Source organism: Ovis aries, chromosome 3 (genome assembly GCF_016772045.2).
Source record: "Ovis aries strain OAR_USU_Benz2616 breed Rambouillet chromosome 3, ARS-UI_Ramb_v3.0, whole genome shotgun sequence".
NCBI lineage: Eukaryota > Metazoa > Chordata > Mammalia > Artiodactyla > Bovidae > Ovis > Ovis aries.
In genome coordinates, this window is record NC_056056.1 from 219,890,473 (window position 1) to 219,907,085 (window position 16,613).

A 16,613-nucleotide genomic window follows, 5' to 3' on the forward strand; every position below is an offset into this window, starting at 1 on the left:
TTCCAAAGGAGAAACAGAGGCTCACAGATAGCCGCGGGGCAGAGCAGCTTCCCCGGCACCGATCCGGGCTTGATGACTCGCAGACCCACGGAGGTTGGGGGCGGGGAATCTCGTTCTTTTGAATACGTCACCAGATTTTAGGTGCAAACAGTGACCTGTCTCAGTTTCCTTACATTTGGTTTCAGAATATGAATTTATTCAGATAAAACTGGGAGTATTTTTTTTAATCCTTCTTAGAAATGCGTTGTATTGTTCCCCCCTTTTCAATTTTTTCAGTAATTGTAATTTGCTGGAAAGCGCTGTTGCTGCTAAGTCTCTTTAGTCATGTCCGACTGCCACCGGGTAGATGGCAGCCCACTAGGCTCCTCTGTCCCTGGGGTGCTCCAGGCAAGAAAACTGGAGTGGGTTGCCATTTCCTTCTCCGGGAAAGTGCAAAGGCAAAGGTTTTCTGTGTGTGTGCTTCAGTTCAGTTCAGTTCAGTCGCTCAGTCGTGTCCGACTCTTTGCGACCCCATGAATCGCAGCACGCGAGGCCTCCCTGTCCATCACCATCTCCCGGAGTTCACTCAGACTCACGTCCATTGAGTCCGTGATGCCATCCAGCCATCTCATGCTCGGTCGTCCCCTTCTCCCGCCCCCAATCCCTCCCGGCATCAAGAGTCTTTTCCAATGAGTCAACTCTTCGCATGAGGTGGCCAAAGTACTGGAGCTTCAGCTTTAGCATCATTCCTTCCAAAGAAATCCCCGGGTTGATCTCCTTCAGGATGGACTGGTTGGATCTCCTTGTGAATATCTTGATTAAAATTTTTAAGCTGATTTTGAACAAAATGCACCAGTTTAGAGGACTTGGTCAATGGGACTAGAACACTTAAGTTGTGCAAAAGCTCAAATTTCCAAATTCCAGTTGGTGATGATGAAATAAAATTCACACTTTATGGCAAGACAGAAACTTAAGTATAAAATCCCTCCCTTTTAGTGTAAATTGTACCTCTGCACTAACCAAACCTCCTTGGAAGATAACCTTCCTAATCTTATCAAGGATCTCTACTCCTTAGGAGATAAGCTTCCTTCTTAACCTTACAAGAGGCCACAGGGACCCATGACCCACTACTTGTTTTGTACACGTGGATCTGGATTGTGTAGACTGTTGATAATGTATCATTTAATGTATAGTGCTTTTGGAAAAGGAAATGGAAACCCACTCCAGTTTTCTTGCCTAGAAAATCCCATGGACAGAGGAGCCTGGCAATCTACAGTCCAGGGGGTTTTAAGAGTCAGACACGACTTAGTGACTAAACCATAGCACTTTGTCTCAAAAACTTAAAACACACCTGTAGCTCAGTCAGTAAAGAATCCACTGTGATGAAGGAGACCAAGGCTTGATACCTGGTTTGGGAAGATCCCTGGAGAAGGAAATGGCTAACCACTACAGTATTCTTGCCTGGGGAATCCCACGGACAGAGGAGCCTGGCGGGCTACAGTCCGTGGGGTCACAAAGAGTCAAACACGACTTAATGACTACACCAGCACCACCACTTCCACGGCCAATGTATAGCACTCTGTCTCAGAAAGTTACCATACTGAGCTTTTGAACTCTAACAGGCAAGACAGTCCTCACAAGTCTCTGAAAGACTGCTTCCCAGATTTTGATATTTGGCTAGAATAAACATTTCCATTTCTTTCTCTAATTTTTTTCCTTGACATGGTCGAGAAACATGTTATAGGGAAAAAAATCTTACTGCCATACTGGAGGGCTTGCCTGGTGGCTCGGATGGTAAAAAGAAATCTGCCTGCAATGCGGGAGACCTGGGTTCCATCCCTGGGTTGGGAAGATCCCCTGGAGAAGGGCATGGCCTCCCATTCCAACATTCTTGCCTGGAGAACCCCTGCAGATGGAGCCTGGCGAGCTACAGTCCGTGGAGTCGCAGAGTTGGCCGTGACTGAGCAACTAAGTGCAGCCATAGCCCTACTGGAATACTTTTTTCTGTCTCACATCAGCTGTGTCTCAAAAATTTTGCAGTTCAATCTCTCTGTGTGAAGAAGTATTTGTAAATTTTGACAACGGAGATATCTAATTCGATGGATACAATTGTACAGTTTGTTTGGATGTAATAATTACATCCAATTCCAGGTGTGTTTTTGCTTTATGTGTTTTTTGGTTTGTTTTTCCGGTTTTATTTTTGGCCATGGTGGGGGATTTGGGATCTTAGTTCCCCTGCCAGGGATTGAACCCATGCCCCCCTGCAGGGGAAGCATGGATTCTTAACCACTGGACCACCAGGAAAGTCCCATGGTGTTCTTAATTTAGTAAGAATGTTAGTTCATCTATGCAGTGCCTATTGAACTTTATACAAATATTACCATTGTAAAAAGAAAAAAAAAACAAAACACCTTTAGTGTTCAACTGTTTAACTAAATTTAGCTGAGTAGCATTCACAATAATGTTGGTTTGGCACCTTGGAGAGACTGAACTTTCCAAAAGCTTAATTTTGATTGCATGAATTGGAAGCCAGAAATGGAAGCAACTAATGACTTTGGTACAATATGGCATCCACAAAGAAAGAATTTCTCAGCCAGGAGAGCCAGCACTTTAACAGTGGAAGGAGCACAAGAAAACTTGGAATTAGACAAATGAGTGAAACAAATGTAAGAAAAAACATTTGCTCTAAATGAAGAGTCGTGATTTATCGACTGTTCCATCAGTTCATTTCTGCAGCTTCACATATTCATTCATCCTGAGGCAGTCTTAAAATAATTGCTGACTTATAAAGTTCATGTGATACTTCTGAATGATTGACTTGCGGTGAAAGATGCCTCTTTGGCCCCCATGGTGAAAGGTAAACATCGACAAACGTTTTGTAGAAGTTTCAGTTGCATAATCCTGAGCAATGAAAATATGGAACTTTTATTATTTTTTTAATAGTTAATTTAGTTATATGTACTATAAATATAAATATAGTAATAATATAAATAGTATAGATATTTAGTTAAAATTAGTTATTTTAAATATCTAGCTGATTAATTTGGCTGTGCCTGGTGTTAGCTGCAGCAGGTGGAATCTTGTTTTGTTGTTTTGTTTTAGTGGTGGTATGTGGAATCTATTTAATAGTTCCCCGATCAGGGATTGAACCCTGGCCCCCTGTACTAGAAGTTCAGAGTCTTAGCCACTGGACCATAGGGAAATCCCTAGAACTTAATTTTAAGTTAAATGTGGACTTAAAAAGGGCTTTATTGAGACTTCCCTAGTGGTCCAGTGGTTAAGAATCTGCCTTGGATTCTTGGAGTCCGCAGAGGATTCAGGTTTGATCCCTGGCTGGGGAACTTAGATGCTATGTGCCGCAACTCAGCCTGAGTGCCATAACTATAGAGTCCTTGCAGCAAAAGGTGCCACAACTAAGACATGATACAGACAGATAAAAATAAATATCAAAAAGTTTATTGCTCCTGAAAAGATTTATTGCACAATAAAGGAAAAATACCGGGAAACAAAACAGAAATTAAAAACTGTGAATTTATACCATACTTCTTCTTTTGTCGCTCAGTCCTGTCTGACACTTTGCGACCCCGTGGACTGAAGCACGCTAGGCCGTCCTGTCCTTCACCATCTCCCAGAGTTTGCCTAGGTTATTCCGTGCAAGAAGGGACAAAACCCTGTGAACAACGAAAGTGTTCGACCTCTATACAGTCTGCAGCGGGAACACTCAGCCTCAATCTGCCACATGTGACTCACCCACACCAACTGTCATTTCCTGGAGTCTTCATGCACAGAAGACCTTGCTTCAAAATAAATGAACATGGAAGTTGCATCTGGTAGGCCACAGAACAGGCACACTCGGGTAGTTGGTAGGCAGGGGCAGCAGGGCCTCACTGTGAATATTTAGTACTGGTGTTGGAGAAGACTCTTGAGAGTCCCTTGGACTGCAAGGAGATCCAACCAGTTTATCCTAAAGGAGATCAGTCCTAAGTGCTCATTGGAAGGACTGATGTTGAAGCTGAAACTCTTTTACTTTGGCCACCTGATGCGAAGAACTGACTCATCAGAAAAGACCCTGATGCTGGGAAAGATTCAAGGCAGGAGGAGAAGGGGACGACAGAGGGTGAGATGGTTGGATGGCATCACCGACTCGACGGACATGAATTTGGGTAAACTCCAGGAGTTGGTGATGGACAGGGAGGCCTGGCGTGCTGCAGTCCATGGGGTTGCAAAGAGTCAGGCACGACCGAGTGACTGAACTGAGCTGAATATTATAATTAAGAACGTCTCCCTCACAGACCTGATCACTGTTAGAAACTGTTACATTGTTTATCATACCTTACAGTCTATGACTATATAGATATATATCACATGTGTGCTGTCGCTTCAGTCGCGTCCGATTTATGACCCTGCAGACCATAGCCCGCCAGGCTCCTCTTGGCCATGGGATTCTCCAGGCAAGAATACTGGAGTGGGTTGCCGTGCCCTCTTCCAGGGGATCTTCCCCACCCCATAATCGAACCCGCGTCTCCTGAGTTGCAGGTGGATCGTACTTATAATAAATATTTTGTTATGAGCAAGCATATGTCACACTAGCTGAAAACCTACTTGGCATCTTGGCATCTGCTGTTCCTCCTCCATGAATCAATCTGTAGTTTATCCGATCCATGAGACGCTAAATCTAGCTCAAACTGGCTTAAGGCAAAAGGGTATTTGTTGGCTTCCATGGTGTTCTGGACTGGATGTTTGCGTTCTTCCGAAATTCACTGTGCCCTAACCCACAATGTGACTGAAATCGGAAACAGAGCCTGTGAGGAGGTGATAAAAGTTAAATGAGGTCCTAAGGGTGGGGTCCTTAAAAGAAGAGGAATAGATACCAGAGCATTCTTTCTCTTTGCGTGATGAGGACAGAGTGAACAGGCGGCTATCTGCAAGCCAGGAAGAGAACGCTTGACTTTGGACTTCACAGCTTCCAGAAAATAAACTTCTGTTGTTTAAGCTGCTCAGTCTGTGGTATTTTGTTATGGCAGCCAGACCAATCACATAACAAGGAAATTCATGTGGACTTCAGGTTCAGCTTGATCAAGGTGCCCAAACGTCACCAAACATCACTTTTTTTCTCCTTGTCTCAGCTCTGCTGTTCTGTGCGTTGGCTTTGCTCTATGATAAGGCTGTCTTCTTGTAGTGATAAAGTATTAATGGCTGCAACAGCTGCTGCCTATATCCTCCCAAGAATCCAGTTCCAGTGGGGAAGGGAGTCTCACAGGTTCTCTCTCACACTGATCAGGTCATGTGAATGTCCCTTGGCCCATCCCTGTGATTGGGCAGTCCTATTTTCCATTCCCCTCCCCAAATGCAAACCCAATCAAATCAGATCCTTGCCAGAAATATTTTGTGATTTCCCAGTGCCCAGGAATAAAAACAGCCCTTCATGTGACCTCCAAAGTCCTCCGTGGTCCAGCTCAGCTGCCCTCTCCAGCCTCCTTTCAACACACTCTTCCCCTCATTTTTGAGCCTTATCGCTCTGGCTTTCTTCAGCTTTTGGAATACAATGCCTCACCACTGCCTCCAGGGTTTTCACGTGCTGTTCTTTCTACTGGGAGTCCTGCCCCTCCTCCCACTTTGTTGATTCCAACTCATTCCTCAGGTGTCAGCTGAAATGTCTTCACAAGGGGTCTCTATGCAATTAACAAGTTTTTTTTTAAATTGGAGGATAGTTGATTTACAAAGTTGTGTTCGTTTCAGGTGTACAGCAAAGTGAATCAGTTATCCATATACGTATATCCACTCTTCCCGATTCTTTTCCCATATAGGTCATTCCAGAGTATTGAGTTGACTTCCCTGGGCTACACAGTAGGTCGCTAGTCTCTATTTTATAGATAGCAGTGTGTATATGTCAGTCTGTCTCCCAGTTTATCCCTCCACCCTGGCTTTGCCCTTGGTAACCGTAAGTTTGCCTTCTACGTCTGTGACTCTATTTCTATTTTGTTGTAAATAAGTTCATTTGTACCATTTTTCTTTTTTTTTTTTAGATTCCACATATAAGTGATCCCAGGCATATATATCTGGGGAAAACCATAATTTGAAAAGATACATGCACTCCAATGTTCTTTAGAGCACTCTTTACAATAGGCAAGACAAGGAAGCAGTCTAAATGTCCCTGGACAGAGGAGTGGGTAAAGATGTGTTGCGTATATACAAAGGAATATTACTCAGCCGTTAAAAAGAATGAGAGAACGCAGATGAAATAATTTGCAGCCACACGGATGAACCTAGAGATTGTCATACTGAGGGAAGTAAGTCAGGCAGAGAAAGGCAAATAAATGAATATGCAATTTAATCAGCAGAGAATCATGCCTCTGTTTCCCTCACCTCGCCCCCACTTCAGGGTAAAGAAGAGGGGAAGAGGCAGGGAGAGGGAAGAACTCGAAGAGTAGCTCTCATCCTGAAAGTCGAAAGTCACAAACGCAAGGTGACTTCTGGTCCCTGAAAGCTTCTCCTGCTAGGAGCTGTGCTGAGGGGTGCTCACAGAAAATGTGTTTTTCCTACACCACAGAGTCTATTCTCAACCAAAGAGGCAGTTATCTGTCTCTATGTTAGAGGAGTCACTTGGACCATCGCTCTAACCGCTGATCAAGAGATTGTGGACTGGTCTCCCAGTGGCATCTTCCGAAGGAAATGTGCTAGAACCACGCCTCTGCCTTTGTTATCTTTTCCAATCTTTAATGCGTACACAGTTATAGGTGGAAGCCTGTGTGAGTGACTCAGCAGCAGCACAGCTGTACCTTCCTCTACGGCAAGGGGAGTCACTGTACTCGATTCGATATTTATTATTTCCAGGCTTTAAAAAGTTATTTCACAGGACTTCCCTAGTGGTCCGATGGCTAAGACTCCGTGTTCTCCGTGCAGTGGGTCTAGGTCTGTTCTCTGATCAGGGAACTAGATCCCACATATGGCAACTGAGATCTGGTGTGGCCAAAGAAATAAATAAAAATTAATATTAAAAAATTCTTTCATTACATATGATTGTATATTTAATTAAACAATGTATTGCTTAGATTTGTTTTTGAGATTAGGAGTATGGAGCTATGATCTTATGGGGTATTCATTTCTGCTCTGTGTTATGGTGTTTTGTTTTGTTTGGATATGTTTTCTCTCACAACATTTTTTATTTTTTACTTTGGCTGTGCTGTGCAGCTTGAGGGGGTCTTAGTTCCCCGACAAGGAATCGAACCTGCACTCGTTGGCAGTGAAATCGCAGAGTCCTAACCACTGAACCAGCAGGGAATTCCCTTGGGTATCTAAAATCTCAATCTCTTGGCAGAACATTATTCATACCGGCTCTCCCAGAAGCTTGCTTATTAAGAAAACTGCTTTAAAGTGTGAATTTCATTTCTGCAAATAAATATTTAATTTCTTAATTCTCAAATGGAAAGAAAAGCAACAGATGGCACGTACATGTTATATGCTGAGATGCTCCCTCAGAGTTTAGAGAGTCCGGAGCAGTGTAACATGGACCAGGCCAGTTCCCACACTGATATGGCGCTGACCTCTCCTCCCCAGTCTCCCCAGCTCACAGAGCAAGGCCGTGTTGAGTCCGACCCAAGGCCACAGGTGGGAGGCCTCACACCAAGGTCTCAGAAGCAGAGCCCAGAACCAAGGTCACCTCCAAAACTGACTGAGACCCTTTGTAACCTTGCCAAAAGCCCCCTGGATAATCACTAAGAAGCCCCCTTTCTCTTAATTAAGCAAAGATGCCCACTCCAGTAAACGCCCTATAGTGCCCCAACCAATCACCTAATGCCACCCTTCCAGCAGGAATTTTCTTTGTCTTTAGGCTATAAAAATTGGCTATTAAGTCACAAAAACTGTCTATGCTCCCTCGTCTGTCAGAAGGTCAGCCCGCTGTGCTCACAGTGCCCGCTTTATCCCTGCTCTTTGCTCTTAATGAACTCACTCCCTTCTGAAATGCTCTGTGTCTGGAAATTCTTTTCCAGCCTGCACTCAGACTGCTCCAACAGGCCAGAGCCAGCTGGCATATGCGTCTCCTGCTCTCGGAGGATCTTGGGATCCACCTTGGATTTGGGATCCGGGGAATGAGTCAGCCCACGCTCACTGCCATGCTCCTCTCACATTTGTGAGCGGGGGTGCCCCACTTCTCAGCTCATTTCCAGTCCGAAGAGGCCTTTATCTCTTGATCCGGTCTTCACGGGAGCCTTGGTAGAAATGTCAAGTGTGTTGCGTGCTCACAGGATTCTATTATTATTTTCCTCTTAAAATTAAAAAAAAAAAAGTAAAAGATACATAATACAACATTCACTATTCAAACTATTTTGCAAAATGCAGGGAGTTATCTGGTGGTGCAGTGGTTAAGACTCTGCTCTTCCTATGCAAGGGGTGTGGGTTCAATCCCCGGTCAGGGAACTAAGATCCCACATGCCACGCAGCACAACCAAAAAAAAAAATACAGCCAAGAGGACATTCATTAAGGACATTCATATTCTCCTGTGACCATCACCACCTTCCATCTCCAGAACTTCTTCCTCTTCCCACGCTGAAACACGGAACCCGATAGACACCACCTCCCTATTCCCCCTCACCGCCAGCCCCTGGTGACCACCAGTCGACTCTCTGTCCCTGTGGATTTGACTCCTCCAGGGACTTGTGCGTGGAATCACAAAGTGTGGGTCCTTTCATAACTGGTTTGTCTCACTCTGTTTAATGTCTTCAAGGTTCCTTCATGTTGTAGCTGGTATCAGAATGTCACTCCTTTATTTTAAAAAAAAATCGCTTATTTGGTTGTGTTGAGTCTTAGTCACAGCACACTGGATCCTGGTTGCATCATGTGGGATTTTTGGTCGTGGCATGTGGACTCTGGTTGCGGCGGGTGGGCTCAGTAGTTGCAGTTTGGGCTTAGCTGCTCCACGACACATGGGATCTTACTTTCCTTACCAGGGATTGAACCTGTGTCCCCTGCATGGAAGGCTGATTCTTTGCCACTGGACCTCCAAGTAAGTCCCAGAACGCCACTCCTTTATAATGCTGAATCCTAGTCCACTGTATGGATAGACCACGACTTGTTCATTCATCCACCGAGGGACACTTGGGTTGCTAACATTTCTTCACCGTCATGAATAATGTTGCTATGTACATGGGTGTATTGATTTGAAGCTGCTTTCAAATCTTTTGTGTACATTCCCAGAAAGTCTTCTGAGATTAAAAAAATATATATTTATTATTTTGGCCGCGCTGGGTCTGCATTGCTGCACTCGGGCTTTCTCTAGTTGGAGAGTGGGAGCTATTTTGCGTGGCGCTGTGCGGGCTGCTCACTGCGGTGGCTTCCCTGGCTGTTGCGGAGCGCGGGCTCTAGAGCACAGGCTCAGGAGTTGTGGCTCACGGGCTTGGCTGCTCCGAGGCGTGTGCTGTCTTCCCGGGCTAGGGATTGAACTCCTGTTCCTTGCCCTGGCAGGTGGATCCCCAACCACTGGACCAGCAGGGAAGTCCTTCTTTAGACTTTAAAATCGCTTTGTTAAACCAGGAAAAAAACCTGGTGTTTACTGTGTGATTTGGGCTTCCCTGGTGGCTCAGAGGGTTAAGTGTCTGCTTGCAATGCGGGAGACCGGGGTTCAATCCCTGGGTCAAGAAGAGTCCCCTGGAGAAGGAAATGGCAAAACACTCCAGTATTCTTGCCTGGAGAATCCCACGGACGGAGGAGCCTCGCAGGCTACAGTCCATGGGGTTGCAAAGAGTCGGACACAACTGAGAGACTTCAGCTTCTGTTTCTTTCTTTGGGATGTTAATGCCATTTTTTAAATGGTCTTTGCTCATCTTGAGCGCATGGTATTGAACGGTTCTCCACATTCCTGAGGAGGACAGCGGTCATCAGCCTTTTTGTGGTTCTGGATGTCTTGGAGAATCTGATGAAAGCCATCAACCGTGTTCCCAGAGAAATGCGTCCATATGCATGCTCACACGTGCACACACACACACACACACACACACAGAACACTGACTGTGCATCTAACTTACAGGGGCCCAGATCCCCTGCTGCCCACTGACGGTGACCCCTCGTGTAGACGCTGGTCGTGAAAAGTGGGATCTGAGCTCAGCGGCTGTGCTCTCCGGTGGCTCACTGAGTAACGTGGCCCCTAACTTTGGGTGCCCTTCATGTGCAGCTCTCCTAATTCCAGTTACCACTTCCTGCCCTGTCGTCATAGCCACCGATGACCGAGAGAAAGGGACATCATCTCAGTTCATTTCTTGTTTATTACGAAAGTGACTTTTCACAAATGTTTCATTACATGCATATGTATGAGCGTGATGGCAAAAACGAAATGTTGAATATCTGAGGCAGCTAAAAGAAAAAGGCGGTTACACTGCTACCTGTCACTCTTTCGGGCGGCTCCTGGGACGGTACAGCTGGCGCCTCCACGGAGGCCCACGCCAAAGGCCGCAGGCACTGGGGTCGGCTCCCCGTCTGCCCACCATCCCCCTGCAGCACGCCACCCCCGCCAGCGGTGCTCAGCCATCCTGTTTCTACAGGAACACAGCTGGGGATGCCCAGACTCGTTAAGGTTTTGACCTCAGTGGAGTAAGAAGTTTCCCTGCAGATCTTCGTGGCCTCCGGACTGAAAAACAATACTTGGCATCAGCCAGCTTTCTCTTTTTATCCTCCTTTTCCTCCATGCTCTCGGGACACCCAGAGCCTGGCAGAGGGGCAGGTCGGGAGGGGCGCTGGGCATCTTCCAGGGCTGCGTGCCGGTCTCGGATGAAGGCACCCAGAGCCCCTCAGTCTGAGCCCCTCTGTCCCCCTAGAGGGAGAGGGCAGAGGCCCATCTCTGTCCGAAGGCACTTTCAGCCCTTGTTCCTGAGCAGAGCGTGGGGAGAAAGCGTGAGGCCATACACGACCATGTCGCCTGGGTGCTACTGGTGTCCCCTGTGTGGAGCCAGGCCGGCCGGCCTGGCAACTGCAGCTCCAGGTGTCCCTGTGGCTGGAGCACGGCGAGTGCTCAGGAATGCCTCCTGGAAGGGCGGGTGGTATGCGGGGCGGGGGCGGCTGTGGGCGGGAGGAGCTCTCGCCCTGGCTCTCCTTGGGTGACAGGCAGTGTCTCAAAGATCGAGTCCTCCTCTTCTGGCCTGAAGGACGTCGGTTTGGGGCTGTAGCTGCCCCAACGTGTATCTCTGGCGAGGAACAGGGGCCTTGGTCCCGGACGCAGTTGACCAGTCCGACTGAGCTCCTGGGCAGGGAGAGGAGGAGGCAGGCATGGCAGCGGCCCCCTGGGTGCTAAGCAGGGAGCCTCCCTCCCTGGGCACCGACTGTGCTGGTGCCTGGCCAGGCAGTGGGCGAGGCGCTGGGGTGGAGATGGGGGTCCTGGGCGTGTTGGCCCAGGTGCTTCTCTCTCTGTGGGTGGAGAGGGCGGCTGCTCAGTGAGGCCTGGCTGGCTGCAGTGTCTCCGTCATGGTGTCTTTCTCAAAACTGTACGCTTGATTCTCCCTGCTCTGCCCCTCTACCCCCGCCTGGGGTCCTGGGAGGCGAGGACAGAGGGCTGGCTTTCTCCCGATGGAGGTGCTGGGCTCTGCCACCCAGGCCTCCGTCTCCTTCTCTGTGACCAGAGGGCCTTCCAGGGGGCGCCTGCTGGCTCCTGGGCTTCAGGGTCTCGATGTCTCTAGGAGCCTGGCACACAGGAGGTGCTCAGCACACGTTTGCTGAATGACCTGACTGAGTTTAGTCTCTTGTTTTCAGCAGGGGTGGTGGTGGAGGTGCTCGAAGGATTATTCAGGCCCCTGCTTAGGTGCCTGCTCCAGCAGGTGGGGGGCCTCCTCTCGGGGAAAATGGGTGACTCTGCCAGTGTCTCTGGGAGAATGAGGGTGGGAAGGGTGGGTTTCTGAGTGGTGTGGGGAAGAGGGTCTCTGCTGGCCATCCCTGCCTGCAAGCTCCTTGGCCTGGGGTTTCAATTCTACTGTGTCTGCGTGCCCCAAACCCACAGTGGCAGCAGGGAAAGCTGCCCGAGGTCACTGCCTTGGTCCCCACGATCTCCTCCAGGCGAGGAGGAGCTGGGAGCAGGCCCGCACCCCCGGCAGGTGCGACTTGCTGTCTGAGGCTAAAGGAGAGCCCCGGTGGGAGGAGGAGGGCAGCACCAGCAAGAGGCAGCTGGAGGCTCTGAAGAGGCTACCAGAGAGTTGGGGGAAAATGGGCCCAACTCCGGGGAAGCAGAGGGGCGACCTCACTCCCTGGCGGAGGGCTTGGCTAGACCTGAGCAGTTTCCTTCTCCTCCCTCGCTGCATTTTCACGGAAGCAGCGAGCCAGAAGGTGCCCAGCCCGCCTGCCGGAGGGCACTCGAGTTCTCCACCGCGTCTCTGCAGACCTACTCTCGTGGCCCCAGCTCCACTGGGTCAGAACCAAGCTCACTGGAACCACCACAGGCCTTGGCACCTGCTTTCAGTCCCAGTCAGCCAGGCAGGCTTCCGCTTCCAGAAATATGTCGCTCGGCTCCTCTCCATAGAGTTTAACGATGGCCAGCCACTGAGGGTCCAGGCGAGGGGGGCAGGGCAGGCCCTGGCTGGGATGGGGCTCTGTGGCTGCTCAAGGCCAAGTTCCCGTCCTGGAGCAGGCTGTGCTCCTCTGGCTCAGCCCATGCAGCCCCTGTCCAGGCCTCCTTCCCTCCTTCAGAACCCAGCGCAGAACCTGCCTACCTGGGCCAGACCTTTTCTGCCTTCCTTTCCTCTCCATCTCCACCTGGAGCCAGGCGGGACGGCCATCTTGGATCAGCCAATGTACCACCTGTGTCCACACCATGGGAACGTGGAGAAACAAACTGTGTGGTCCAGAGAGACTCCCCCGGGACCACCAGGCCCCAAGGAGTGGCAACAGCTCTACGTTTAACAGGGGGGACCCCCAGGTTCCTCAGCCTGGGACTGAGGGCTGATGTGGAGATTCGGGACAGATCCCCCGCCCCCTGCCCGGGGACTTCCAAGTCCCCTGATGATGGTGTGGGAGGCGGTTTTACTGGGGAGGGAGGGCTGGATGGTGACTGTGGGTGCTGGTCAGTTTGGACTGCTGGCCCTGTGGCACTTGAGATGGTCAGGCAGGGTCCCTGTCTTGCCCTGCCTGGGGGACAGGAGGCAGGGTCTGACTACAGTGGTGTGGTGAGCCGTGGATGGAAGTGGGAGGCTCCCGTCGACAGGGTGGGTAGGTTAGTGGGCATGCGGGTGGCAACTGCCAAAAACCACCCACAGGAGCAGCAGAAAGAGCTCCAGAGAGAGGAGAGCTCTTTCTGGGTCTTCTTTGGGTCAAAAATAATCCAGAGAGGATTAAAAAAAATGCAAAAATAACCCTTCCCAGTGCCCTCCCTTAGGTGGCTGTTCTGGGTGGTTCATTTTGGAGGATGCTCGTCTAATTCTGGGGGAGGACGATGGCCTGACATGGAGGACAGGGCTCTCTCTGCAAACTAGGGCTGGCCTTCATGGACCGTGCCTGGGGTGGGCGCGGCCCGGCCTGGACGGGGCTCCCCCCTGACACTGCCCTACTGACCAGATGGGGCCCCCCAGCCCGCTTGAGCTGGAGTTTGGCTGAGGAGGCACTGATGGCAGCCCTGGTGAGGCTGGGAACCTGCCACCGAGGATGCAGGTAATGGCAGTGATTCCTGAGTGCCCAGCCCTGGGTGGATCGTAAACCCAGCCTAGCCTCCTGAGGCCTCACGCACCCGCCCCCAGGCTTCACACCCTCGGCGCCTCATCTGGGCGCCTTAGCTGGGCTCGGCCCTGGCAGTGTGCATGGGCCTGGGCGAGGAGGGAACCATCTGGAGGCCACGGGGGCGGGTGATGGGAGCTCACGCTGGGTCTCTCTCGTGCTCCCGGGATGCAGAACGTCTGGTAACCTAACGCTCCGGGGCCCTGGGCCTGCGGGTCCTGTGGGTCCTGCAGCCGGCGGCCACCACGAGGCAGCAGGCCAGGCCTCGGCCTGTCAGCAGTCTGTGCGAGCCCCATCCCGGGCGCTGGCTGAGCAGGCTGCAGTCAGCCCGCTCACACTCCAGACCATCCTTGTTTCAAAGAGAGATGGGGAGAGGTAGGCCGCTGGGCGGAGCAGGAAGACCAGGCCCCTGATGGCCGGCGGCCTCCGCCTGGGGGCCGCGCCCACCCCTCCCGGTGCCCGTGTGCCTGCCTGGAGGCGCTCAGCATGGCCCGCGCGCACGGGGTGGGGGGAAGCCTTGCCTCCCGGTGGCCAGCGGGCTCAGCATGGACTCTGCGGTCACGGCCTCAGGTCAGACGCAGGCCCCTTCCAAAGTTTACCACCGGGCCCTTGGGCCCCCCAGGAAGGGTCTGAGGGCAACACACTTTCCATCCAAGGGCAGCACCCCGGGCCCCCAGTCTGTACTCCAAAGTGTGTCCGGGGCCAGCCGGCTGCCTCCTCAGTCCCACAGGCTCCCGGCCTCTGTAAACGGAGGGGGCGAGTGCCCGGAGAGGCCGTTTCCTTGGTTGGGGATGTCGGCGACAGCTGGGCTCATGCTCGCTCACGGGAGAAGGGGTGGCGATGCGTACTTAGCGTTACTGAAGAGCAGTTCCCCCGCGCCCGCAGATAGAAGTATATATATCTTTGTATTTATATTTACACGGACATAGTCCTCAGTTAGATGCTCTGTCCTGGGGAAGCACACATCTCACTCTCCCCTCCCAGCTCCCCTCTTCAGTCCCATCAGGGAATCCTGAGGCTCCGACAACACCCTCGCCCAGGGCCTGGGCCCTGTGACCCAGAGGCACCTGCGGGTGTGACGCTCCGCAGACATGGAGCCTGGCTCATCGGAGTCCCCAGCCAAGCCTTCACGCACCCCTCCTTCCGCGGCCTGGCCTCCCGTCCCGGATTCTGCCTCTGAGCGCCTCCCTGAGACACGGCAGCCACGGCCCCTATCTCCCCCAGAGCACCAGGCAGAGGGCACGCATGCTCTCCAGGGGCCCGCTCTGCCTGGGACCTGCCCAGCTGGTGGCCGAAGTCCCGGCCCGACAGGCATCCGCTGGGGCCGGCCTGGGAGCAGCAGGCGCCCTCAGTGTTCTGGAAGGGAACAGGCAGGGTGAGGGAGGGAGACAGAAAGGCTGCCTTGAGCAACGTTCTCCCACCGGAGCGGGGTTGGAAGAGGGCAGCTGGGCTGGGCTTTCTGCCTGGACTTGGTCTCGCCATCCACCGGCTGGTCAGCAATTCCCAAAGGGCAGGCGCCACGGCGGTTCCCAAGCCAGTGTGGGGGGGCCTGCGGATCCACCTTCGGCTTCGACTGTGGAGGGGCTCTCCCCTCTCCGGGCAGCCGGCACCCAAGCAGGGCCGCCGTCCCTGCGTTACTTGTAGGGCCGCAGGAACCGGGACACCTTGGAGCGCAGCAGTTTGATGAAGGAGCGAGGAAACATCTCCTTGGACTCCTGGGCCGTGTACTTGAAGTAGTTCTGGGGGTGTGCCAGCACGTCAAAGAGGGCCTTGATCAGCTTCTTGTCCTGCAAAACATGGCGAGGCCCAGCGTGAGGGGCCTGTGGCCAGGCTGGGGTGGGCATAGCTCTGGCCACTTGCCTCTACAACCCCCCGGGGCCCTGAAGGGGTCTGGGGGTGTCTGCAGGGATGCAGCTGGGCTGGCTGGTGGGTTTCAGGACCCTACAGGCTCTGCCATACACAGCACTGCAGTGTTAATAGCCTGATTGGTTTTTTAATAGTCTCCTGGTTTTAACTCTTGGAGTTCCACTGACGTTTTACCTTAAAAGGGTATGCTACAAAAACAGAACAAGACGACCCACCATGCGGAAAACGAGAGCATGTGGAGCGGAGAGCGGAGCTTTGGAGCTAAACCAACCCCCACCATCTCCCCCTAGAGTCCCCCCATCGTTGCCCCCTTGAGTCCCCCCATCGTTGCACCCTACAGTTCCCCAATGTCTCCTCTTACAGTCCCCCACAGTCGCCCCCTACTGTTCCCCGACCGTTGCCTCCTACAGTCCCCCCAGTGTCCCCCCTACAGTCCCCCCAGCATCACCCCCTCGAGTCCCCCCATTGTTGCCCCCTACAATCCCCCAATGTCTCCTCCTACAGTCCCCCACTGTTGCCCCCTACAGTCCCCCCAGCATTACCCCCTACAGTCCCCCCAGCATCGCCCCCTAGAGTCGCCCCATCATTGCCCCCTACAATCCCCCAATGTCCCCCCTACAGCCCCCCACCATTGCCCCCAACGTCCCCCCTACAGTCCCCCCAGGGTTTCCTCTACAGTCCCCCCAGTGTCGCCCCCTAAGTCCCCCCTACAGTCCCCCCACCGTTGTCCCCCTAAGTCCCCCCAACGTCCCCCCTACAGTCCCCACAGCATCGCCCCTAAGTCCCCCACCATCTCCCCCAGCTCCTCAACCCTGGGGATGGCCCTTCTGTTGTGCCGAGGAATGTTTCATCCATGTGGGGTGATGATTCCTGTCTCAGGGATGAGAGCCAGGAGCCTGGCTCAGGGGCGCTTGACACAGGCCCACCTGGAGGGTCCAGGTGGCCCACACTCAGGCGCTGTCACTCACCAGGTGCGGCCCTGACCAAGCCTGGGGTGGTCATCTGTAAAGTGGGGCGATGCCAGCTTGGAGGAGAACCCTCAGGGTGGGCCTGAGGCTGGCTGTGGCCCCCCGAGGCCCCCAGG

At 52.1% G+C, this 16,613-nt stretch overlaps 1 protein-coding gene across 5 annotated transcripts in view; it reads right to left on the reverse strand.

Moving 5' to 3' along the window:
* Nucleotides 1–10,221: 10,221 nt before the first annotated feature.
* SCUBE1 (signal peptide, CUB domain and EGF like domain containing 1) overlaps nt 10,222–16,613 on the reverse strand; it is a 129,113-nt gene continuing 122,721 nt past the window's right edge. For all 5 annotated transcript variants that reach the window (XM_027966005.3, XM_042247848.2, XM_042247849.2 and 2 more), the window contains one exon: nt 10,222–15,450. In XM_027966005.3, the coding sequence (XP_027821806.3) occupies nt 15,298–15,450 (153 nt within the window). In that variant the 3' untranslated portion in view covers nt 10,222–15,297. The remainder of the gene's footprint in view (nt 15,451–16,613) is intronic.